The sequence below is a fragment of the Lontra canadensis genome, unplaced genomic scaffold (assembly GCF_010015895.1).
Source record: "Lontra canadensis isolate GAN:19392208 unplaced genomic scaffold, GSC_riverotter_1.0 scaffold16, whole genome shotgun sequence".
NCBI lineage: Eukaryota > Metazoa > Chordata > Mammalia > Carnivora > Mustelidae > Lontra > Lontra canadensis.
In genome coordinates, this window is record NW_022631010.1 from 423,323 (window position 1) to 448,244 (window position 24,922).

A 24,922-nucleotide genomic window follows, 5' to 3' on the forward strand; every position below is an offset into this window, starting at 1 on the left:
AAGAGCTCCTCTTTTCAGGGCTCACTGTGCAGCTTCGTGACACACAGGTATGATGAGTATTTGCCAAGTGAATGAAGACCTGGATCCGGAGCAGGGGCAGCAATCAGCCCATTTTCTCCACAAGGTTTCTGTCTGGAGTTGGGCAGACGAGAGGTGGGCCCTTATACAGAGAAGGGAGTTAGGTCTACTCCAGGCACTAGCAGAAGGCAAGGGAAGCAGCCTGCTAGAATGTGAGGCTATTCTTGGCCAGGAGCAAGCCTTAGACTCTTGGAGCTGCCTGGCAGGACTGAATACTCAGATCTAGGAGAGATTATGACAGGAAACCAAGAGAGGAGGTTTAAGAGTGACGTACGGATCACCAGACACTGGATAAAGCCCTCCCTGATTCCCTCGCCTCGACAACAGGCAGTGGTTAAGGAAGAACCAAATTCAAAACAAGTTCTCTCCCTGCCCACCTCCACACACAGGGCCATGTGCTGAGATCAGAGAGTAGCCACTCTCAGAGGGACACAGGGCACAGTGCTAGTGGAGAAACGCACTCTCCTCGGACCCCTGACCCATTCACCTTTTTACCTCTAAGCCCTCCCACTTGCGTGAGGCTTTGGGCCTCACAAAGGCATACAAAGAGCTGATAACATTGGTTAACAAAGGACTAAGAAGAAAGGTCACGATGTCCACACTGACAGGCCACCAATATAAACGAACTAGGTGATACCCCATGAGCACAGCCCTCCCTTCTCCGGAGGAGCCTCCATTCTCGGCTTTGCCTCCACGGGGGTTTAGGCAAACCCGGGTCCCAGCAGAGTAGCCGGAGCAAATTCCAGGGCACCAAGTGAGACTCTGTGGTCTTCATGCTCCCTTGCTTACTTTCTAAGCGTGGCGAGAGGAGCTGAGCTTGTGCTCCCTTCCCATTGTGCTGGAGGGTCACACAGGGGATGTGCCCCGCCCCTCCTGCCCCCTGCCTCCCTGCCACCAGCCCTGTTCTTCAGGGCTATTGTCTGCACAGAGCTCAGCTGTTCCCTTCCCCGCGGCCTGGGGAGCGAACAGGTGGTCAGTGGATCAGGGGGTGGGGCTGGGGAGGACACAGCACATGAAGGTGTCATCTGTCCAAAGACCAATTAATTAAACAATCAGCTGGCTGAAAGGGACCTGTCTCACAGGCTGAGAGGAGGCCTACATGCAAAGTCTTAGCCTGGAAGTTGCCTTGATGCTTTTGTGGGTGAAGGATCCCCACCTCCATGGTGCTTCTGGAAAGTTCTCTTGCTGGCCCCAGAGCTGCAGAGGCTCTGAGGTTGCTCACCACGGCGCCACAACTGCATAGTCTGTTTTCACAGGCGGGCTGTCTGCCTGGTCTGACCAACACTTCCAGATGGGCTCCAGATGGGCTCCAAAGCTCCTCATGGAGCTAGAGACCTCCATCTCCGGAGTTCCCGGGCTCTGGGCTGTATCCCCTCCCTGACTCCTTTTCCACTCCAATGGGGTCCAGCCTCCTCTGTGTGAGAACGTGGGCGTCAAATGGTACGTGGTCTGTGCTCTTCTCCACAGGCACTGATGCTGGGAGACCCAACCTGGGTCCAGCAGGTCAAGGAGGATCTATTTCAGCCGATCCCCGATCCCCAGGTCGCAGCAAAACCCTGAGACCCGCCCACACCTGTCCCGTGCTAAACAGTGCGGGACTCAGGGGATCGGCAGTCTTGGCGCCATGGGACATCCACCGTTGAGCAGCACACTGGGTCCCAGAGGGGGCGGGAGGGTGAAGGTGGTGAGCAGTGCTGGCCTGTGAACCCCAGTGCCCTCCTGACTTCCTGTCTCTGCAGAATGAACCAGGCCCCATTTTTAGGTTCAGGGAACAAGGGTAACCAACAGAGCCTACCTGCACATAAAGTACTTGAGAGGGCCTGGGAACTGGCAAGAATTCCCACACGCTGCAGAAGCTTCCAGATGTAGCATGGACTGCATGGTCTTGAGCCTTGGTGGACAAGGGTACCTCTTACCAGGTGGTGTGACTGGTGGAGGCCCCAGGCCTAGAGCAGACACCCCTTGGCTTTTTTCTTTTTTTAAAGACTTTATTTTTTGGCAGACAGACATCACAAGTAGGCAGAGAGTCAGGCAGAGAGAGGAGGAGGCAGGCTCCCCGCCGAGCAGAGAGCCTGAGGCAGGGCTCCATCCCAGAACCCTGGGATCATGACCTGAGCTGAAGGCAGAGGCTTTAACCCTCTGAGCCACCCAGGCACCCCACCCCTTGGCTTTTTGGTGTAAATGCTGATCTTGCTGTCACTTGGCCACCTGTGACTACACTCCCTACCCCCTCGCTAACATATAGCCAGTTTTTCCTTCCCTACCTCATGCCGGGCAGCTTTTTTGCCTTCAAGCTGCTGCTAGTCCCAAGTAGGGAAGCAGATGGATGAGTCGAGGTAATTAGGTTGTGCTCTGGTGATCCTTATTCTAACATACACAGTATGGAGACTCGTTGAGAGTGGGGTGCCGCACCCCCCAGACCTAGGCGCTCCCTAGGAACAGGAACATGGCCCAGGCTCTGGCTCAGCTCTTGTCCCTTTCTACTCTCAGGGCTTTCTGGCCTGTACCAGCCTCTAGCAAAACAGACGAGGAGGTTGGAGGAAGAAGTTTTGTGAAAGGACACCCTTGCGCTCAGCTCTGACCTTTCCCCTTAGGGTTCTGGTGACCAACTTCACCATCCTCAAGTACATCCATGAGACCTAGCTGGTCAGGAACATAACCCACCCACCGATTCGCTGTGGCATGGGACAAGGAGAAGGAAAGGAAGCGCTGGCCCGATGCCCTTAGGTAAGGTTGGGTTCTGTCTGGAAGGTCCACACTCTAAGCTAGAGAACTAGAGGTAAGAGACTGGAAAGGAAGGTTCCAAGAGAAGTCGTTTGTCTTTGAGAACTCCTGGCACAGAAAAGGCCAGGAGAGGATTCTGAGTCACAGGGAGCCTGACCAGAGGTGGCATCCAGGGTCTAGAATCTCTGGGGCTTCAGGTATAGTTCGGGGGGAAGGGGGAGGGTTCTAAACTGTGACTTTTTACTAAGCATCTGTTGCCGAGTCCCGTACCATGAATTTTTAGAACAAAGCTTCAGCAGTGGTGAACCCTCCTCCCCCATCCACTCTGTGTGATGTGAGGGGATACAAGGGGACTGAGCCCTGAGTAAGTAGGTTTGGGGTAGTGGGGTGCTGCTCTCAAACCCCACATTCTTGACTAGGCCTTAGCTCCATCCTCAGGCTTAGAAAAAGGAATTCCAGACTACAATTGAAGGGCCAGAAGGCGGCCAAGCCCAGCTTCTCTAAAGAAAACTGTTCTCTTAGGCTTCGAAGAAGTTGCCAATGATAAGTCTTAGCCAGTGAATGGGGTTCAGTCCAGGGTGCCTCCACCAGGGTCAATCCATAAGTGACAAATTCTGCCATCGTCCAGCCTCTTTACTGGCTTGACACGTGATTGGACTATGGGGGACCAGAGTTGGTCCCAGGTGGTATGCCCAGGAAGGGAGGCCGGGGGCATTCACCCAGAGCAGAAGGGGAATGAGGCAGATGGAGTGTCTGAACTCAAGAGACCAACTAGCCAAAGGTCAACTCAGTGTTTCTGAAGCCCTAGAACTTAAGTCAAGAACATATTATAGTTCCTCATCCTCCATGAGTTCAAATCTAGATCTAAGCCCCTCTATCATCCCCCTCCCTCCCCATCCACCCTCGGCCACAGCACGCTCCGCCACAGGCCCACTGATCTCACCAGCAGGCCTAGCAACCCCGCCTGACGGTTCCATCCTTCAACGGCCAGCTCAAGCCTTCCTTCCTTGGTCACCGGAATTTCTATGCACTTCTGGTCGGCGCACAGAGCTGTGACTCATCCATGAGTGTTCTCGCCAACTGGACTCAAGCTCCCTGTGGACAGGAGCTTTGTCTTGCTGCGTCTGCCATAAGCCTTCTCTGTCAGAATGCAGGCAGACAACGAACTCACGCCGCCTGACAGGAATCTGTGGCAAATTCTTCCTTCACAAATGCCCCGCTGTGCTGTGGCCACCCAGTGACAAAGTGGAGACAGCAGCAGAGAACAAATACAGAGACATGGGGTTTATTGTTGGAGGGGAGGTGCAGGGACAACACACTTGAGACAAGAGGCATCGGATGCTCCTGTAGGTGACTCTGTGGGCTATGGGCAGCTGTGACTTGCCTCGCTCCCATGGGAGCCGGGGCCTGCTCCTAGCCTTGTGGGATTCCTTCCCTCCTCCTGGGCCATGACAGCCAGCTGTCCGTCCATGCAGTCTCAGGCTGGCCTGGATCCTGCCCCAGCTGTGGCTGCTACCTGGAGATGGCCTGGGTAGTGCTGGGGCTGGGGCACAGCGGGACTGGTCCTGGGGACGTCAGACTTTGAGTCAGGGACTCGTCCAGCTTGCGGGTCTCGGCTTCCAGGACGGTGGCCTCAGGGGCCTGGGCCACGGCCAGCAGAGAGTGGGAGAGGCTGTGGTGCAGGCCCGCTAGCTCACGGCTGGTCTGCACCGAGCGAGCGATGTAGTCCTGCTTCTGCTTCCGCTCCAAGGCCAGCTGGGCTCGCAGCAGGGCCACCTGGGTCAGTGTGGGTGGGGGGAGGGGACCAAGAGGGAAAGAGTAATTAAGGGCCTTGAAGCGGCCCCAAGTCCTCCTGCTCCGCTCCTGGGAGAGAGCATTTGAATCAACAACTGCACGCCGATCTCAGGATCAGGCTCTAGGGTGTCTGGGGCAAGGGCCCTTGGGAGTCATGGGAAATCCAGGGCTCCTCAACCCTGGCTATGTAGGAGACTCAGACAGGGACCTTACAAACAACAGCAACGACAAAACTACTCATCCGTTTTATCGAGGGATCATTTGCATGTAATAAAATGCCGGGATTTTAAGAACATGTTGTGATGAGTTTGATCACACACGTGTGCGTGGGTAAACGCTATCCTGATCGAGATACAGAGTATTTTATCGTCACTGCAGTACGCTCTACTCTGGAGACTCTTGATAAATACTCTGACTTAATTAGATGGCGCTAAGGCCTGGGCGTCAGCATTTTTTCAAAGCTCCCCAGGTGGTTCTCAGGTGCAGCCAGGGCTGGGAATCACTGATGAACCCTTGTTTCTCTGATGAGTACACAGAACCAGGAGGGGTGGTTATGGGGAGCTCAGGGCAGCGCCAGGACTAGGGTGAGGCAGAGAGGCCCCTGGGTTGTGGAATTTAAGGAGGGACTCCAGGTCGCCAGTGAGCATCTCCTTAAATTCTCACCTGGGTGTCCCCCTTGCCTCACCCTAGTCTGGGCCCCATCTCGGGACTGCTTCGTGTGAATTCCAACTAATAGCTGAGTCTAGTTGTACGGTCAGGCTCTGCTGGTAGTGACTATTAGTTCCTGAAACAGGCTCAGAAATAAAAATTCCATGGTTCTTACTACTCTGGGGCCTTGAGAGACAGGGTGAGCCTTCAGGTAAGGCCTGGGAGGCAAGAAGGCACTTGATCCTGGCTTTCTGGGGTGAGGCAGCTAGAGCTGCGCTCTGAGGTGTGGATCTTGGTGCTGGTGCCAGGCTACTCTGCCCAGTGTGCTGGCAACAGTCTGGCCTGCACGGGTGCACGTGAGGGCAGAGGAGCCCGGGATCCTTGTTGTTTGCTTTCCTCTGTCCTCCTAGAATCTTCTGTCTGCCCCTCAGCCCTCTTTCTTCTCCTGCTCCTTCATAGCTAGGAACCTGGTGGTCTGGGGTCTGGAGCATGCTTTTTTCCCTCCTCCTACCCTAAGCAGATGGGAGGTTGAGTTGGGACTGGGCTCTTCTTGCCTCCCACACAGACTGAGGTTCTCTGAGGGAGGAACTATTTCCCGTCTCCCTGCTGGAGGGGCACAAAGGGTCAGACACACAGCAGACACTCATGCTTTGTTGCCTGATGGCGAAGGAGGGAAAGGGGGCTTAGAAAGCTGATCCTTCCAGAACATACCTCTTTCTGCAGTTCGGCCACGTGCTTGGCATCTGAGGAGCCCTTCTGTCCTCCTCTTCCATCCTACAGAAGACAAATACCATTCCTACTGGAATAGGCCTTCCTGCCCTGGGGGTTCTGAAATAGGCATCTGTAGCCAGCTCATCCCAATCCTGGGGCCAAGGCAAGAGCTATGTGACAGAACCCAGACTGGACTCCATGGGGCACCATGGCCATTGGGCAAGAAAGCCTAGGAGGACCCAAGCCAGCCTAGTGGATGATGCCCCCCAGAGACCGGATACTGAACATCCAAAAGGCTTGGGTGGCATTGGCTTCTTGAAGTCACCTTTTAATTTACAGAAGTATAACATGGCAAGTATAACATGCCACCTTGTGGCAGACCTGGACTGTGAGCTAGGGGTGCAGAAAGGAAGTAAGACGAGGTGCCTGACCTTGGGAAGCTTTCATAAAGGAAGGGGGATGGAGAGCTGGGAGACGCTCAGCTAGCAGAAGCAGTCTCTCCCCAACAGGCCGCAGCACTGTTCATGGATGGGCATAACTCAGCTAGAAGAGTCCTGGTATGGGGAGTCTTCCCCCAGTTCCTTACCCCAAAAAGGGAGTCTAGTCCCTGGAAATCCCACAGACTCTAACCTCGCAAATTCAGTCCTATAAGGGAGGAGCCTCCGAGAGGCCCACAAAGCTGCTATAAGGCTCATGGGCATGTCAGGATCTGGCAAGTACCACCCGACACCCACTCGCCCAGGATTCTGACCAGAGACCTGATGAGCCCCGCTCCTAGATGAGCCCGAGGCCCTGGTCTGCAAGCAGGGAGGTTACACATCAGGGAAGGCTTTTTGAGCTCCTGAGAAGGTAGGGCTGCGAGCCGTGACTCCATCCCCACCCACTGAAGATGGGCCTCCTTCCTGGGTCAGGGACAGACTGAGCTGTGCAGAAGCCAGCCCGGAGGGCTCCCCGGAGCAGCTCACGTGGCCGTGTTCCCCTGCAAACCTGCTGTGTGGGGGACGAAGCTGTGGCTTCCCTGACCTCCGGGAAGCCCGTCCTCCATGTGCGCATGGAGTCCCTCTTCAGCTTCCTGCGCTCTCGCTCCACCTGCCGGGATGCAGGTGAAAAGTCAGGGCTCGGCTTGGCTCTGGGGAGGGAACAGAACTGCCTCCCTCGAGAGGAGGCTGGCGTGGGTGCAGCTGCAGGTGTAGGGGTGAGCAGGGGAGAGCAACCTCGAGAAGGGGTGAGGAGGGCGTGGGCCAGGGCAGCCTTGAGAGCAGAGAGGTGATGCTGGGGCAGAAGAGGTAGGGCCCGCCTCTCAGGCCTTCTGACTGGGCTTAGCAAATGCTTTCTGTAGTATTTTGGGCTTTGCAGGCCGTTAGATCTCTGGCCCAACTATTTGACTCCACTATGCCGGTGTTCCCATGAACACTGCTTTTCAGCAAGAGGCAGCAGGCTGGATATGACCCCTGGGCTACAGCTGACTGCTCTGCTCCGGGGGCTCCGTGAGAAGCGGAGATACCCATGTGCTGAGCTCCAGATGAGGACACTGAGGACAAGAGAAAGGACCCACCTGCTCCAAGGCAGCCCGCAGCTGGACGTTGTGATGCTGCAGCCTGCTCCGGTCAATCTCCAGCTGTGCCACTGCTCGCTGGAGGTATTCCAGCCTCTGTCCCCAGAGCTGCTTCTCCTCTGTCCCGAGACCAGGCTCAGCCTCTACCCCTGGCACCTGCGGGACAGCCCGGGGACTCTCACCCGGCCAGCCCCTTAGACCGATGGGGGAACAGACAGAGGGCAAACGGACCAGTGTGGCAGGTCTGAGCTTCAGGGACCCAATTCCCAAAGGAGGGGAACAAGCCCCTGGAAAGGAGCTTCCTCCTGGCCATCGGTTCCCACCAGGCCCCCAGCTCACCTCTTCCAGCTGTGCACCTACCTCTTCCCTGGGTCCCGGTTCCGCTCTGCTGGTTGAGCCGGGGCTCAGGAGCCGCTCCTTCTCCAGAGCTTGCCTGGTGAGCTCCAACTCATCCTGGGATATCGAGGTGTGGAGCAAATCGCACCATGGCAACCTCCTATCCAGCCCCATGCTACCTTCCATCCTCATCAAAACCACATAATTCTCTCATTAGGTTATAATCTTATTGTTCCTGGAGCCTCTGAGCTATTCTAGGGCAGAATCTTTATTTACAGATGGACAAAGCAAAGAAGTGGAGAGGGGTCTATTCAAAGTTACATGGTGGGCTAGGACTAAAACCTGGCCTGTTTGAGATCTTACATAAATTAAGCAGCAACCTGGAGCACTGAGGTGTTGCAGAAAGAGCATGGGGGGGCACCTGGGTGGCTCAAGGGGTTAAAGCCTCTGCCTTCTGCTCAGGTCATGATCCCAGGACCCTGCTCAGCAGGGAGCCTGCTTCCTCCTCTCACTCTGCCTGCCTCCCTGCCTACTTGTGATCTCTATCTGTGAAATAAATAAAGAGCATGGACTCTGGGGACACACAGAGTGGGGTATTCTGTTGCTACTTACTGGCTATATGACCTGGGTCAAGATATGAGCTCTCTCCAAAACCTAATTTCCTCATTTGTAAAATGACCACATGCTCCATGAGGCATAGATCAGGCTTCTGGGGTTCAATCCCTCCTGATAAGTGGGGACCTCAGGCTATTTTCTAGGCACCGTATGTCTCACTGAGGGAGTTCGGCAAACAGGCTGCGTTCTAGAGTCAGACTCCCAAGATCTAGTTCTGCCACTGACTGGCCATATGACCTTGGACAAGTTACTTGGCCTCTCTGAACTATAAACTAGAGATAATTCCAGCTTCTCAGGGTTGCTGTGGAGGGAAGCAAGACCAATAGTGCATGGCATGGAAAATGCTTAAAAGAAGAAATGATGGCAGTGGGATGAAGGGCTGTATCTGAAAGATGTTCTTGAGTGTTTGGGGGGGGGGTGCCAGTGCATGGGGACACTGCCCGGAGCTATAATACTGCTCAGCAACCCTCCTGCCCAAAAATGGACCTTACTTGTTCTGTGACTATAAGAATGAGCCTCGAGATAGGAAAAGAATTCTACTTATCGAATGCTTTTCTCTTTTCATACTCAAGATGGCCCTACAGGGCTGGTATTGCTATTCCCCCAAAAGTCAGAGAAGTGAAGGCACTTATCTGGGGTCACACAGCCCATAAACTGTAGGATGGTATTGCAAACCCAGGAACTTGACTCCAAAGTTCACACTTGGATCCCCTTCCCGGCATATTGCCCCCAGAAGGTAAGCCCTTGCAGCGCTGTGTCTGAGAGGATGGGAGGGGTTCTCTGGGGCTCAGCCCTGGTCAAGGCCCCAAGATGTGGGGTCAATCTCCTGGAAAAAATGGGCTGGGTTGTTCTTGGCAAGAGAGACAATGCCTCTCTATGGCCAACGGTCAACCTTGCTTTCCTGACTGCTCTGTTGCAGGCCTTGTGGCCAGTGCTGGGGCAGCAAAGGGGACTAAGACATGGCCCCTGACCTTGAAGTTGAATGCTACACCCTAAAGTCCACTTCCCTTCTCATTTGATATTCCATCTAGAAGAGTTCACTTATCCTTAACTGCTGAGGACCCCAAGTCTATCCTTAGCCTCACCCTTCAACTTCAGATCACTTCACAGATCCGCTTCCTGGACCTCACCCCCTACAGGTCCCACAGGCACCTCATTCCGCTGCCATTCCAGAGCATTCCTGAAACCTGCCTTTGAGCAGAAACCTGGGGGGTCAGTTTCCTTCTGCCCTTTCTTTACTCCCGTTTCTTAGCCAGTCAGCTGCCAGAAGTCCTGTGAGCTTCTAGGCCCCACCCCCCACCGTGTCACCATCCACCCTTCCTGTCTTCGGTCACCATTTGTCCCACGACTTCGAGGACCACCTCCTTGTCAGTCTCCCCAGATCTACTGTGACATTGGATGTGTCACCCTCCCCCACTGCCCCAAACACTTCATCCAGATCCCACTGGTCACCCAGCTCCCCGACATGACTCTGAAGCCCTGAATGATGGGGCCCCCGCTGCCTTGTCTTCTGTGGTCAATTGCCCCTCTGCGTCCCATTCAGCCTGAAGTCTTGTACGGCTGCTCCATGCTCTCCTTCCTCTTTCCTCTTCCCCAGAAACCTCCTCCCCAACCTGTGCTTGGCTAATTCCTTACTGGTTCCTTCAGATCTAATCTTAAACTCTGCTTTGACTAGGAAGGCTTCTAGGATTTACCACTAGGAGAGGCCAGCTGGGTGCCCTCTGTGTGCTCAAGAGCATGCCGAACTTCCCTAACAAGGCTCTGACTTGAACTAGCCACTGCATTTCAAGTGTTTATCCGCTATGCCATAAGCTCTATGGAACTGCGGGCGTCTCTCCATATCCTCCCAGATGAGTACAATACCCTGGATTCCATCTCTCTCCGCCCTCTTGCACCCTGAGGTGTCACAAGCGCAGGGTGGCAGGGAGCCTCTGAGCTCAGCTGGACGTCAGCCTCTGCCCCCCAGCCGTTACCACCCGTGGAGTGACTCACCTGCAGCTTCTGCTGCTCTGAGTCCCGCTCCAGAACAGAGGCCTGCAGGAACATGGCTACCTCCTGCAGGCTGCTGACGCTCGCCTTGCTCTGGGCCAGGGACAGCGCCAAGTCCTGGGCCTTCTCCCTCCACTCTATCTCCCGGGCCTCCGTCTGCCTCAGCGCTGCCTGCAGTCGCTCCAGCTCCTGCTGCAGCCGCGGCCCGGCAACGCCAAGCTTTGTAAGGGGCTCCTCCGCTGGGGAGGCTGCGTGGTTGTGGGCTGAGTCCTCCAGATTCTTCCTTTGCTGGGCTTCCCTCAGCCCCACGATCTCCTCTTCCTTTTGGGCTAGAGTCAGCTGCAACTCCCTTAGGCTTTCACGGAGGCCCCGCACCTCTTCCTCTTCTCTCTCCCGCTCCGGACCCTGGTTCCCTGGGAGGGCAACTTCTCGGGCCCTCCAGGCCACAGACTGCTCTAGCAGCTGCCCCTGCCTCTTCTGAAAGCTCAGCTCCTCATCCTTCTGGGCCAGTGCCCTCTGGAGCTGCTGCACAGCCTCCTGGTGCCGGAGATCCCGGTCCTGGATCTCGCCTTCCCGCCTCCGCAGGGCCTCCTCCAGCTGCCGGGCCTGTGCCTGGCAGGAGTCCAGGGCGGCCTGCAAAGTGGCCGTGCTGGCCTCCAGGCTGCGGCTCAGTTCTGCCTGCCCCAGCAGCCGTTGCTCCTTCTCCTGCAGGGCGGCCTGAGCCTTGCTCAGGGCCTCCTGCAGAGCCTCGGCCTGCTCCCGGGCTGTCTCCTCCCGCTGCTCGGAGGACCGGCTGGCCACCTGCAGGACCTCCAGCTCCTGGTCCCGGTCCTTGAGTGTGGCCTCTGCCCGCAGCAGGCGGTCCCGCAGGCCCGTGACCTCTGTCTCGTGCTCCTGGGCCCGCTCGGCGCACTGTTGCCGGAGGGCCAGCAGAGCCTCCTCCTGCTCCCGAGACTCGGCCCTGAGGTCAGCCAACACCTCCTCCAGGGCCTGCCCACGCTGTCCCTCCACGGCCAGCTCCTCCTGGAGCCTTCGCACATGCTCCCTGTGCTCCTCGAGCTCTCCCTGGCGCTCCTGCAGCTGCACGCGGGCCCGTTCCACAGTGCCCTGCAGCGCGCTCGCCTGCTCCTTCGCCGTCTCCTCCTGCGCCCGCGCCTGCTGCTGCTGGTGCCGCAGGGCCTCGAGCTCCTGGTCCCTCTGAGCCAGGGCTCTCTGCGCCTCCTCCAGGTGAGCCTGCAGGGCCTGTTCTTTGAGCTCCCCCCGTTCCCTGGCCTCCTGCAGGTGCCGCTGCAGGACCACTAGCTCCTGCTCTCGCTGGCTCAGGAGCAGGCTGGTCTCCCCCACCTTCCTGTGCAGGCCCTGGAGCTGCTGCTCCAGCTGGTCCTTGTGCTCCCTCAGCTCATGCAGGCGCTCCTGCTGGCATTCCACCTCCTTCTCCTTATCACGCAGGATCAGCTTCAGGTGCTCGAGACTCCCGCGCTGGGCTTTACTCGGGCTCTTCCCTTCCTCCGCCTGCTCCTGCATGGGCAGCCTCTGGGAGGCCAGCTCCCGGCCTCGCTCCCTCAACGACAGCTTGATCTGGCCCAGGTCCTCCTCCAGCATCTTGGTCTGCAGTGTCCTCTGGTCTTCTAGGGCCCGAATCCTCTCCCTCTGGAGCAGCACGTCCTGGTCCCGCCTCTCCAGGTCCCGAGCCAGACGCTCTTTCTGCCTCTGTAGCTCCTCGATCTGCTCTCGCTGGCACTTCAGCTCCTGGTCCTTGTCCTGGAGCTCTCTCGCCAGGAGGGTGCCGTGGCTCTCCAGCTCGTCGATCTGGCTGCTCTGGGCCTGCAGCTCCTGGCTCCTCTCCTCCAGGTCCAGTGTCAGGTGGGTGAGGGCCACCCTCTGCATCTCCCTCTGGCCCTCCAGCTCCTCGATGGCCTTTTGCTGGCACTCCATTTGGTGATGGTTTTCCTCCAGTTCCAAGGCGAGGCACTCCAGACTGACCAGCTGCTTCTTCAGATCCTGAATCTGTCCTTTCTGGGACTCTATCACTTGGGCCTTCTTCTCAAGTTCAAGAAGCTGATGCTCCAAGATGCTCCTCTGGGTCTCTCGAGCCTTCTCGAGCTCTTTGATTTGCTCCCTCTGCACGGCCAGCTTCTGCTCCCGCTCCTGGACGGCCAGGGGCAGGTGCTCTAAGACAGACCTGCACTTCTCCAGCTCCTGGATCTGCTCATGTTGCGTGCCCACCTCCTGGCTCCTCTTCTCCAGGTCCAGAGACAGGGCGTCCAAAGCAACCTTCTGCATCTCCCGTTGTTTCTCCAGCTCCTGGATGCTTCCCTGCAGAGCCTCCACCTCCCCTTCTTTTTCGGAGAGGGCCTGGGTCAGGATAGCTAAATTTTCCTGCAGAGCCTCCCACTGGGCCACTGTCAGCTCGCCCTGCTCCTGCAGAGCCTGGGCTCGCTCACGCTCGGTCTCCGCTTCCTCACTCTTGAGTTTCAGGGCCGAGCGAGCGGTTCTCAGGTCCTCCTCCAGAGCCCCGACAGCACTGGCCTGAGCCCTGGCTTCTGCCACAGATGCCTGCAGACAGTCCACCTGGGCCGTCAGGTTCTCCTTGGCTGCCTGCAGGAGCTCTCGCTCCTTCTGGAAAAGAAGATGAAAAACCACCTCAGGCTACACTTCCCGGCTACCATCTGCCCAGCGCAGGCCCTTCGTCTCCTTTCCCTGCAGCCCTAGCACCAGCAAAGTGGGGGGACAAAGAGAACTGGTGCCTTCCACTTAAGCTGATCTAGGAAAAGATTGTCCTTACCGAATTCCAGGGCTCTGCTAGGCCCAGAGGAGAGAGCCTGAAACAAATGAGCCATCCCAGACTCTGGTCCTTCAGGGCAGGGGACAAATATTTCAGCCTCCTTTCAGGAAAACTGACCAGGGCCTTCCTAATGGACCTCAAGGAGACATCCAGGGAAACTGAGCCCCTTGCTCAAGGACGCTGGGCACTACATGTGGCTGGGGCATGACCACAGGCCCAGGTGGGTTTGGAGCCTCAGCCTGGCCCCCAAGGACTCCTCCTGAAGAAAGTCCCTGCCCCAGACCAGGCCCATCTCACCTGGGCCTCCCGTCCCTGCAGCTCTGCTTGCCGCAGACGACTCTGCAGAGACGTCACGGTTTCCTGCAGTTCTGTCAGCTCGGATTCCAGCAACTTCTGCTTTCCTTCCCACTGGCATTTCTCTTTGGGAAGAGGGGAGGTGGTAGAGCGATGCCCAGGGTGAAGGAAGAGAGGGACACAGAGGCAGATGGAGGGGGAGGAACAGAATCAAAGGGGAAGAAGGCGAGGAAGGAGAGAATTACGTCCAGTTTCACAGCCACGTCACCCATCAGCCAGCTGTTCCGGGTTTGTCTGGGCCCTATGCGGCTCCCACACTTGCATCCGTAGCTGCCGCCCGGTGCCGGCACTTGCCTGACTCTCCTCCCAACACTACCTCACCCTCACCATGTAGTGCTCTCCAGCCCTGGATTCCAGATCCAAGGGTGGGGGGGACCAAAGATGCTGGAGGTCCTTTCTAGTCTCTAATTCTATGGTTTGCAGAGGTTCCCAGAGACCACTGTCGCTCTCCAGGCTGCCCCCCATTTCTGCAAAACCCACCAGCTCTGTGTGTGTGGCTCTCAGGGAGCCCTCTGGGATACTTTCAAGACCTGACCCCCCTCCCCAAGTTGTCCTCTTTTCTTCTACCACAGAGCCCTGGCCCCCTCCTTTCTTTTCCAAGTAGTCACCACCCACGCCCTTGGCCGTGCCTGGGGGCATTCGCCCCAGGTCCCCCCAACTTTGGTGTCTCCTGAACAAGCCCATAATCCCTCTGCTGTCAAAGGTGAATAATTTTGACGACACAGCTGGAGATGACAAAAACAAGTAACACAGATAAATGACAAAAGACACAGAATTTTACAACATTCTCACAGTCCTGGCTCTAGGCTGCCTGTTTTTTAATCTGCAGGCAGAGAAAGCGGAAGCCCAGCCAGGAACTTCCCTCAATTCACCTACTCTGTCCCCCTGAATTCCTCAAAGGCCAAGCAAAGCAGAAAAACTGTTCACAGGGGTCATCACCCCTTTGGAGAGGTTTCTAGGTAGCTTCTCACAGTTGGGAGCGAGCAGCAAAGAGCAGCTTCCGCTTCTGGCCTCTCCTCTCACTTCCCTCCAAATCTCCCCACTTGCCTTGCGCTTCTCACCTTCCTGGTTCTGGGAGAGCTGTCTCTGCAAATCCTGTGATTCTGTGCAGACCTGACTTTTCTCTGCCTCTGCATCAGCGAGACGCTGTTCCAGCTTCAGAGCCCGCTCCCTGAGGTCATCCTGGGAAAGGAAGGGCAAGGCTAGACTCCAACCTCCTCATCCCCCACCAAGCTATCCCACACCGGGACCCAAGTGCCAGCCCCCCTTCCTCTCAGCCTCCGTGGGATCTGCCCCCCATATCTGCTCCCAGATCGCTCCCTGGAGAGGTGAAAGGCTCTGCTCCAACGGCCTGGAGCCTAGAATCCCTGTCTAACGCCTGTGCGCCTTCGCCCGGGGTCGCCTGTCCTCTGCCCAAACTCTTAGTTCAAAGCTCAGCTCCAAGGTCCCTTCTTCCTTCCCTGTGACCCTCCCCAAGTAGGAATTGAATCGTCCCTTCCTCCTGTCATTATCATTTGCATCTGTAACTGATCCGGTTAATTCTATCAGTTCGGCTTATTTTAGAAGGCAGTTTCCTTCCTCAGTCTTCTCGAGGGTGGAGATCTGGTGTTTCTCCTTTCTGAGCCGTCAGCTCACACTGGCTGGCACAGAGGTGGCGTTCAATTTTTACTGAATGATAGGTTCACTATCATTGAGAGAGGCAAAACTTATGGGACATTTAGTTTAGCCTTAGGCCTGGAATGTTCCTATAAATGGCAGCCTCAAATCTCAGCAGTCCGTTTGTCGGGTTGTTCTTGGAGGTATCGGCACCAAGAACAAGTAATTCACAGCTGAGAGGAAAATCATACAAAACAATATCCCTCGTCTGTGTAGGCTTCTCTAGTTCAGAGCCCCTAACATCCCTCACTCCCTCGATCCTCACAACCCTGAGGCACACATCATTTGCCCCCGCTGACTAGTGAAACCCAGGCCCAGGAAACAAAATGCTGTGCTCATGCTTGCCCCGTGAGGAAAGGCTAGGAATGGAACTCATCCCAAACTGGGAATAAAACAGCTCAAACTGCTTCATGAGTCCTCTTCCGGGGAGTGAAGAGTTCAAGGAAGGAGAACAGGGCATCGTACCCGGGCCTGCTGAGTCTTCCACAGGTCTTGGTGAAGCTTCTGGAGGGCAGATGCCACTGCCTCAGCTGACAGGGCTGCCAGGAGGGGCCCTTTCTCACGGAGGAGCCTAGCTCCATTCTGGTCTGAAAAAATGAGGAAACAGCTCCTCACTTGGCTGCCCTATGAAAGGAAACAGCCAAACCTCTCCAGATAGTCTTGGACTTCCCACAGATCCCTCCTCTCCCCCAAAGAACCCCTCCTGAGCAAATCACTCCTCAGGCACTTTCTGCATTCCTATGTGCCAGGAGCTGTGGCGGGCACTAGATAATACTAGCTGTCACTTGTTAGGCATTTATTAAACGCCAGGAACTGTGTGACCTCTTTGACTTATGTACTCTCAGAAACTCCTTAGAAAAATCCTGAGAGATGGGGTGCCTGGGTGGCATAGTTGGTTAGATGTTCCACTCTTGATTTCAGCTCAGGGCTTGATCTCACGGTCGTGAGATCGAGCCCCAAGTCAGGCTCTGCTCAGAGGGGACTCTGCTTAAGATCCTCTCTCCCCCTCGCTCTCTGCCCTTCCGCTGCTTGCGCATGCGCACTCTCTCTTTCTCTCTAAGAAACAAAAAAATCAAGCTGAGAGGACTTAATTAATTCCAGAGTCTGTGGCCTTAACCTTGCTGTGATATTGCCTAAGGAACTGTGGGCCCCTGCCTTCTCTCTCCAGGGAGCCAGGCGTGGCTTTGGCCCAAAGGACTGAGTCCTTACGTGGCCGCCTTACCTGGCTCAGGGCCCCAAAGGGAAGCAGAGTCTCCCCCGCCACGCAGCTCAGGCCTGCCATCACAGGCGAACCCCAAGGCCTGCTGCAGAACAGAGCAGAGGCTGGCCAGCTGGGCCTGGGCCTGGTGCCCGGGCTGCTGCTCTGCCGCCAGCGCCGCGAGCCGGGTCTCTGCGCCGCGCAGGCGGAGCTGGACTTGGGCGGCCTTGGCTTCCAGGGTGCGCAGCGAGGCTCGCAGCTGCTGCTCTGTTACCCGAGCTGCCTCCAGGTCCTCCAGCAGTTGCGCTTCCTGAGCCAGAAAGTCCGCCTCCTTCTCCCTCGCCTCCTGCTTCAGGAATTCCACCTGCCGGGAAGGAAATGTTGTCACTCTGAGCAGGGAGTGGATACCTCGACCCACCCCACCTGGCCTCAACCTGATCAAGCCCTGGGCTCACCTTCATCGGGGCCAGGAGGCTCAGCTCTCCAACGGGTAAGGAGGGCTCTGGAAGGAGTGTTACCCTCCATCCGACCTACCTGCCCGCCTACTGACTCCTGTCACATGTACCTAGGTGATGCAAATGGGCTGTGGCCCTAGTTCCCCTGGCAGCCATACCAGCCCCCTGCTTCAATCAGAACTCGGCCTAAACCCTGATACTGAGCTACATGAAACCGGTCACAATAATAATGGCTCCCATTTATAGAATGTCTGCTGTGTTCTGACACTTCATACGTTCCCCTAATGGCTAAGAATAATCTCCTTGTCTTACGGATGAAGAAACCGATGCTCACGCAACCTGCAAGCTAGACTGCTGGGAGCCAAAGCCAGCACTGATGACCTGACCTGGTCCCTCTCTACCTTAGTCTCCCTTCCAGTTCTGACCGTCTCCCTCTTCCTCTCCTGGTTCCCGCTTTCCTCTGTGCCCAAGATCTGGGGTCCTGGTGTGAGCAGATGGGAGTCCTGAAGTTTTTTGATGCTGCCTATCTGATCTGTTCGGCTGCTGTGTCTCGCCAAGCTGACCAGGCACACTTAGATGCAGCCACGCTCGACCCAGGCCTGTGGGAGCCCCGCCCCTTTGGGCACCATGTTCTGGGCCGTCAGAACCCTCCCTGCAGCCTCCTCAGCTCTCCATAAGGTTCCCAAGCCCCCACCCCGCCCAGTCCTGACGTGCCCCTCGTGCCAGGGCTGCTACAGTCCCAGCACACCCTGTAATAGGGAACAAGAGAACGGTCCTCTTCACGGGAGGGTCCTGAGCAACCGGCTTCTCCACTCCAGGAGTAGGCCTCTGCCGAGGAACGGGGCCCACGAGTGGCACGGGGAGTACCTGGGCGCTGAGCTCTCTCCGCTCTCCCCGGGCCTCCTGCACGTCCTGGCGCAGGGAGCTCAGCTCTTGCTGGTGAACAGACTCAGCTTCTTGGAGAACAAGGAGCTTCTGTTCCTTTTCCATCAGTGACTGAGTCAGGCTGCAGAGAGGCCAGAGGACTAAGGTCATTTTCTCAGGGAATGAAGAACTACCTTCTCACCTGACTCTGCTAAACATGGCACTAATCCTTCAGAAAGAAATAGTAAGATCACAATGGCAGCATAACAACAGAAGTCAGCATTTACTGAGCACCGACTGAGTGCTCCTAGGTACTTCTGGCATGTGATACCTCCTTTCAGCTTCAGCTTCTTCTCTGGCAGATTCCAGAAATATCTATGCAACAGCTCAAATTCACTGTGTCCAGTTCTTCCCAACCTTCTGCACACCCCTCCACCCAGCCCTGCTCCCTAGCTCAGCGAACGGCACCTTTATCCACCTGGTGGTCCAACTTGGCAGCCTTGACCACATCAGAGATCTCCCTTTATCCTACCTATGTCCAATCAGTAATGACATATAATGGACTCCAACTCCCTCAACGTCCCTTGAGCTCCTCCCCCACTCCCCTTCCCAACTCCCCCTACCCTGGTGCAGCCTTAGTATCTCTCAGGCAGACAACTGCACCTGTCTCCTAACATGTCTTACTGCCCGTGGTTGCCTCAACAAGAGGTTCTGTCCTGCTTCCAGCTCCTACATCACGGAGAAGACACGCCATGCTTTCCCCGGATGGCCCTAACTCATCCCCGAGGTTCCTTGCCATCACTACCTCTTCTGATACACCCTGAGCTGGATCGTGCCAATTTCCCTGTTTAAAATCCTCCAGTGGTCTTCTACTAAACCTAAAATAAACTGCACACTCCTGGCCATGGCTCACAAATCCCCAATGACACAGACCTGCCCAGATCCCGCATCTGGGTCTTATTCACCAGGCTCTGGTCACATAGTGCTTCCGGTGTCCCCAAATACCTCACGTTCTGAGCCATCTCTGGGCCCTGAGATTTCTCTTCCTACCACAGAGCTCTCCCTCACCCCTTTGCCTGGCTGGTTCTAGTTCCTCTGCAGTGATCAGTTTAAATGCAACCTCCCTAAGGAAGGCCTTCCCTGAAATCTTATCTGAAGTACATCCCTGGGGCTCCTGGGTGGCTCAGTGGATTAAAGCCTCTGCCTTCGGCCCAGGTCATGATCCCCGGGTCTTGGGATCGAGCCTCGCATCGCATCGGGCTCTCTGCTCTGCAGGGAGCCTGCTTCCTCCTCTGTCTCTCTGCCTGCCTCTCTGCCTACTTGTGATCTCTGTCTGTCAAATAAATAAATAAAATCTTAAAAAAAAAAGTTCATCCCCATCCCCCCATTTTGACTTCAGCATCCTGTTTCTTCCCTCCGTGCCATGTAACATAACCTGCACTGATTTCTCTGGGGGATCACTTAATTAACATCTTCCCCACAAAACAGTAAATTCTGCTGAGGCAGGGGGCCGTCCCCAGCCCCTGGCACAGTGCCTGGTGCCTAACGTGTACAGGCCGGGGCTAGAGACATGAGCGGCTGGGTCCCTGAGGGAAGAGCTGTCCACCTCACAGTGACCACAGTAGCTAGACAGACAAAGCCTGCTCCGCGGCCTGTCAAACCTACCTGGCTTTCTCCCTCTCCAGCTCCTTCTGCATTTGGCTATACTCCTGGGCCTCCCTCAGCTTCTCCTGAACCTCCTGTTCCGCCAGCCTCCTGGAGTCATCCCTGGAAAGCAGCTGAGACTTCAAGTCCTCCACCTGGAAAGATACCACGTGATGACCAAGGGCAGGGGGCCCGCAGCGGGGAGGCTTCTCACCAGGGCTCCAGGTCCTTTGAGGTCACAGCTACTGGCCCATTTCCAGTGCCCTGGGGGTTTCTGCCAATGCTTACACACTATTCTTAGCACCCCTCTCTCTGTACCGTCCGGCCTCGCTGTGGTCTCCTAGTCTCACATCTGCTGTGTCAAGGCAGGCACAAATCAAAATCTTGGCTGAATATAACCAAAACATAACCAAAGGCAGGGTGATAAAGGGATGGGCTAGTGTACAGTGATCGTATTTTTTGAAATAAACAATCAGAGGGGCGCCTGGGTGGCTCAGTCAGTTGAAAGTCTGCCTTCGGCTCAGGTCATGATCCCAGGGTCCTGAGATCAAGCCCCTCATTGGACTCTCTGCTCAGCAGGGAGCCTGCTCCTCCCTTTGCCTGCCACTCCCCTCTGCTTGTACTCTCCCCCTTTCTTTCCCTGTCAAATAAATAAATAAAATCTTTAAAAAAACCAACAATCAGAACACCAGCTGATAATGGGATTCTGAGAAGGAAAAGCAATCAGAGTAGGAAAAGCAACTTGGAATATTAAAATACTGGATCTCTGGGGAGGGTGGGAAGAATAAAGGGCACAGGGGCTGCCTGAGAAAATCTAAGTTCTGTGGTCACGACAGGGAGGGATGACTGTCCCAGGGCTCCAAGGGCATGTGTTCTGCTCTAAGCGCCCTTCTATTTTCCTCTCCTTCCCAAGCAGCCCCAGGGTTCCCCTTTAGCACAGAGGGAGCAGGACAGCCTGGCTATAAGGCTGGGACAGAGAAGGAGGCACCCACCTGTCCCTGCAGGTCCATCTTCGCCTGCAGCAGGGCCCTGCACTCTTCTCGGAGGGCAGCGAGGTCGTCTCTGCTCTGCTGGCCCGCCTGCTCCAGCTCCCGCCGCGCCTCCCGGAGCTGGGTCTGCAGCATCTCAGTGGTCTCCTGCCAAGGGAGAAGACCACAGTGAGCAGGAGAAAGCTCCCATTGGGGCCTGTGTCTTAAAGTCTGTGTCATGTAAATATCGGCTTTTCAAATGGGTTGGTGGCAAAAGCTGAGGCAGGACCCAGCAATCCACGCTGTTTCCATGATGCCACCTCGGCCCTCACCTCCTAGTCGGTCTCCGCCCCCACAGAGCACACTGGCTCACCCCAGCTCTCTCCATCAGTGCCCGAGTTGGTCGCAGTCCGTCACCGAGACCCCCGCAGCAGGCTCCTGTCGCAAATCCCTACTTCCACACCACGACACCACCCTTGGCATGCATGTGCACACGCACAAACATGTGCACACTTCACCACTCAGCAGCTAAAGTATTTTTTAAAATGCATATAGCAAATCATGTCTGCTTTTAAAATCCCATCCAATGGTTTCCCACTGCCCTTAGAACAAATTCCAAGCTCCTCCTGTGCTAACCAAGGGCTCCTGCCTACCTCTCCACTCGACCCTAAGCCTATCACGCTGGGGCCACTTCGCCTCCTTTCTGTCCTGGCACTCCTCGAGCCCTTTCTGTCTGTCCCACTGCCCTGACCATGGCTATTTCCCCTGCCAAAACGGATCTTCAAACAGCTCGTTTCTGGGGCTCCTGGGTGGCTCAGTGGGTTAAGCCTCTGCCTTCGGCTCAGGTCGTGGTCCCAGGGTCCTGGGATCGAGCCCTGAATTGGACTCTCTGCTCAGCAGGGAGCCTGCTTCCTCCTCCCTCTCTCTCTCTGCCTGCCTCTCCATCTACTCGTGATCTCTGCCTGTCAAATAAATAAATAAAATTTAAAAAAAAAATAGATGGCTGCTTCTTCTTCCTTTTTTTTTTTTTTTTTAAAGGGCTTTACTAAGGGGCACCTGGGTGGCTCTGTCAGTTAATCAGCCGCCTTCAGCTCAGGTCACGATCCCAGGGTTCTGGGATCGAGCCCCTCATCATCAGGCTCCCTGCTCAGCGGGGAGGCTGCTTCTCTCTCTCCCTCAGCCCTGCCCCCCTCAACTCGTGTGCATGCGTGCTCTCTCTCTCAAATAAATCTTAAAAAAATAAAAAATAAAAGGGCTTTACTGAGACATAGTCCACATATCATACAATTCACCCGTTGAAGCATATGATTTGATGGTTTTTAGTATATTCACAGTTGTACATGTCACCACATTTCAGAATGTTTTTATTACCCCATACCCTCCCTATTCCTATCCCCACTCCTGACTACACATCTGCTTTCTGTCCCTGTAGCTTTGCCCATTCTGGATATTTCCTACAAAGGGAACCCCACGGGACATGGCCTCTTGTGACTGGCTTCTTACACTCAGCATAACGCTGTCAGAGCTCATCTCTGCTGTTGCACGCAGATGGCTCTTTTCAGCTGTCACGTCTCAGCCCAAATGTCACTTTCTCAGTCAGCCCCACCCCCGACCACCTTGCTCAAAGTGGCCTCTGGTGACTCACTCTCAATCCCATTACCCTATCCGTCTCCCTCGAAGCACTCCTTCCCACCTGCGATCATCTCATGAATTCTCTATTTGTGCATTTTTGTATGCTCCGCCACTAGAACGTGAGCTCTTTGAGGACAGGGACCACGTGTGTCACGTTCACGGCTGAGTGCACCTTGATGGTTGTCCTGGGACAGCACCTTGCCCCGGACCGGGTACACAGAAGCACCAGAGGGCTGGCTGCTCTGCCTTGCCTCCCTGCCCAGGACCACCCTCCATACCTGCTCCTTTAACTTCTGAACCTTCATGTCCTGCCTCAGCCGCTCCAGCTGTTGGCTGGCATCTGCCAGTTCCTTCTGGGTCTGCAGCAGCGTCTCCAGGAGGGACACCCTCTCCTTCTCTGTTTCGAGCTGCATCTGTGGAGGGGCAGGGAGGCGAGAGCTTGCCATCTCAGGGGTCACCGTGCTCACCTGCTAGGCCACAAGCACATTCCCGCTGCTCTAGGGCTCCTCCGGCAAATGGGGAGGGGACCCAGGGCCAAAGGAGGTCTGGACCTGCTTGTTAAGAACCAGGAAGTGCAAAGATTGTCCCTGGTTTGTGAGCTGACAGGATGTGGTGAGCATCAGCCCTCCCTCAGGAAGTGTGACATGCCGTAGGCCCTGCAGCTAACTCAGGGGTCACTAGCAGGAGAGGGAGCAGGTACTTCTCTTCTGGAAGCCTCCTGCAGCAGCACGCTCCAGAGTGGAAAAGGAAGTGGTCAGAGGTAGGGGGAATCGCAGCTCCGATCTTCCCAGCTTCCCACCTGGCAGAGGGCGCTCTCTGCCTCTGCCCGTTCTTTCTCCCTCTGCCTCCGGATGGTCTCCGCGTCTGCCTGCTGTTCCTGCAGCTTCATTTCCAGCTCTGTTTTCTCCCTCTTTAGGCTCTCCAGGGCCTTATCCAGTTCTTGCTGGTGCCAGGAGCGCTCCTTCTCCTGGTTACATGAGGGAAGCACTGTTAGAACCCAGGGGGTGAGGAGAAGAGGCAGGAGGGGGGCTGGAGCAGAGAAAGTCCACCCTCCCCGGCCGACAGTCTTTGGGCCCTCCCTTGGCCTGTCTCCCCATCGATAAAGCGAGGTTGCTAACTCCTGCCTTACCTATCTCATCAAATTTTATGAGACTCAAATGAAATTTATAAAAAAAAGTCAGGGGCGCCTGGGTGGCTCAGTGGGTTAAAGCCTCTGCCTTCGGCTCAGGTCATGATCCCAGAGTCCTGGGATCGAGCCCCGCATCGGGCTCACTGCTCAGCGGGGAGCCTGCTTCCTCCTTTCTCTCTCTCTGCCTGCCTCTCTGCCTACTTGTGATCTCTGTTAAATAAATAAATAAAATCTTTAAAAAAAAAAAAAGTCAAATGATACATGAAAAAGTGTTTTCTAAAGTGCAATTCTCCCTAATATAAGTTACAAATATTTGTCACTTTAAACCAACCAAACCACGGTTGATGCTATGACTATGAAATGAGGAAGCAGATTGGTTCTCTGTTGCCCACTCTCCCCTACTTTAGGCGCGTAACTCCCAAAGAAGCAAACTTTGGTTGCCATCTTGCCAACAAGTCAGACTTGTAATAGGAGTCAAATCACAAATATGCACAAAGCACAAGTCAACTTCCACTTCCAGAAATCTGACAAACAAGATCTGTGAACAATCTAGCTGCAAAATGGCAAAAAATACTGGATAAAATATTAAATATACATTTCAATGTATAATAAGCCAGCAGGAACTTCAGAGAAGTGAGAAATAAAGGCAAGACTTGTGATCCAAAGAGGTAAATGAGCACAGAACTGGCTTTCTTTTGGAGGCCTTTGCTATACCTAATAACCTTGAAATTCACCTTAATGCTATGTGGGGAAAAGAAAACAGAAGACATGGGTGGGGAGTCCAATAGAATATTCTTACATAAAGCTGGACCCCCGCAGGGCTAACCAGAGGTCAACAAACTATGGCATATTGGCCAAATCTAGCCAGCCTCCTTTGCTGTATGGCCTGTGAGCTAATAGTAGTTTTTACATTTTTAATGATAAAAAAGAAGTTAAAAAAAAAAAAAAGACTTTGTGACATGTGAAAATTATATGGAATTCAAGTTCCAGTGTTTGCACTTAAAGTTTTATTTGAACATAAACATGCTCATTTGGTTACATATTATCTATGGCTGCTTTCGTACTACAACAGCAGAGGTGAGTTAATTACGACAAAGACCATAAGGTCCACAAAGCTTAGTATGTGGCCCTTTACCAAAAACTTGCCTATCTCTGGGCTATAGTGCCCTCAGTAGAAGGATAAACTTGAGAGACAGATGAAAGAGGAGAGAAATGGAGAAGTAAAGCAGAGAGAAAGTAGGAGAGAAAACAAACTAAAACCCCACAAAAGGAAACAATAAGAACATTTGTTTCAACCTTTACACAGGGTAAAAAAAAAAATCTCCCTCAAGAAGTCAACCACAACCTGGTCTTCATATGGGTGCAGGGCCTGAATGGGACCCCAAACACTTTCAACAGAAATTTTATATCATTTTAATTTAAAATTTTATTTTAAGATGAGATGTTCTGGGATGTTAGAACCTTTAATCCAACACTACTAGAATAAGTGAACTGAGTTAATTTCTATCATATTTCTATGCCTCCGTTTCCTCCTCTACAAAAATGGGGATAACAACAGTGTCCTCCTCTTCTGCCAGGAAATTCCTAAGAGAAGTGAAAGCAAATCTTCTGAAGAAAAACTCCTTCACCTGAGGCCTAAAAGGATTCCCAAAGAAAAATTTCTAAAGAACATGAGCTCAGAGCCAAGAACCACAAAACACACGAGCGAGAACCAATGGAAACAACATATAACAGCATCAGGCCCAAAAAGATTTTAGTTACTGGTATTATTAGACAGCATAAAAATA

The 24,922-nt window shown here is 54.6% G+C and overlaps 1 protein-coding gene across 12 annotated transcripts in view; it reads right to left on the reverse strand.

Annotated features, from left to right (window-relative positions):
- Positions 1–4,072: 4,072 nt before the first annotated feature.
- Positions 4,073–24,922, reverse strand: part of CEP250 (centrosomal protein 250) — a 47,743-nt gene continuing 26,893 nt past the window's right edge. For 7 of the 12 annotated variants that reach the window (XM_032858791.1, XM_032858788.1, XM_032858787.1 and 4 more), the window contains 14 exons: positions 22,806–22,973; positions 22,285–22,419; positions 20,399–20,542; positions 19,428–19,561; positions 17,766–17,904; positions 16,468–16,807; positions 15,711–15,832; positions 14,651–14,771; positions 13,533–13,654; positions 10,454–13,069; positions 7,511–7,963; positions 6,943–7,044; positions 5,956–6,018; positions 4,073–4,578 (listed from right to left, as the gene is read on the reverse strand). In XM_032858791.1, the coding sequence (XP_032714682.1) occupies positions 4,315–4,578; positions 5,956–6,018; positions 6,943–7,044; positions 7,511–7,963; positions 10,454–13,069; positions 13,533–13,654; positions 14,651–14,771; positions 15,711–15,832; positions 16,468–16,807; positions 17,766–17,904; positions 19,428–19,561; positions 20,399–20,542; positions 22,285–22,419; positions 22,806–22,973 (4,923 nt within the window). In that variant the 3' untranslated portion in view covers positions 4,073–4,314. Of the gene's footprint in view, positions 4,579–5,955; positions 6,019–6,942; positions 7,045–7,510; positions 7,964–8,917; positions 9,288–10,453; positions 13,070–13,532; positions 13,655–14,650; positions 14,772–15,710; positions 15,833–16,467; positions 16,808–17,765; positions 17,905–19,427; positions 19,562–20,398; positions 20,543–22,284; positions 22,420–22,805; positions 22,974–24,922 lie in introns of those variants that run through there. The other 5 variants (XM_032858792.1, XM_032858793.1, XM_032858789.1 and 2 more) reach the window with 5 other exon arrangements.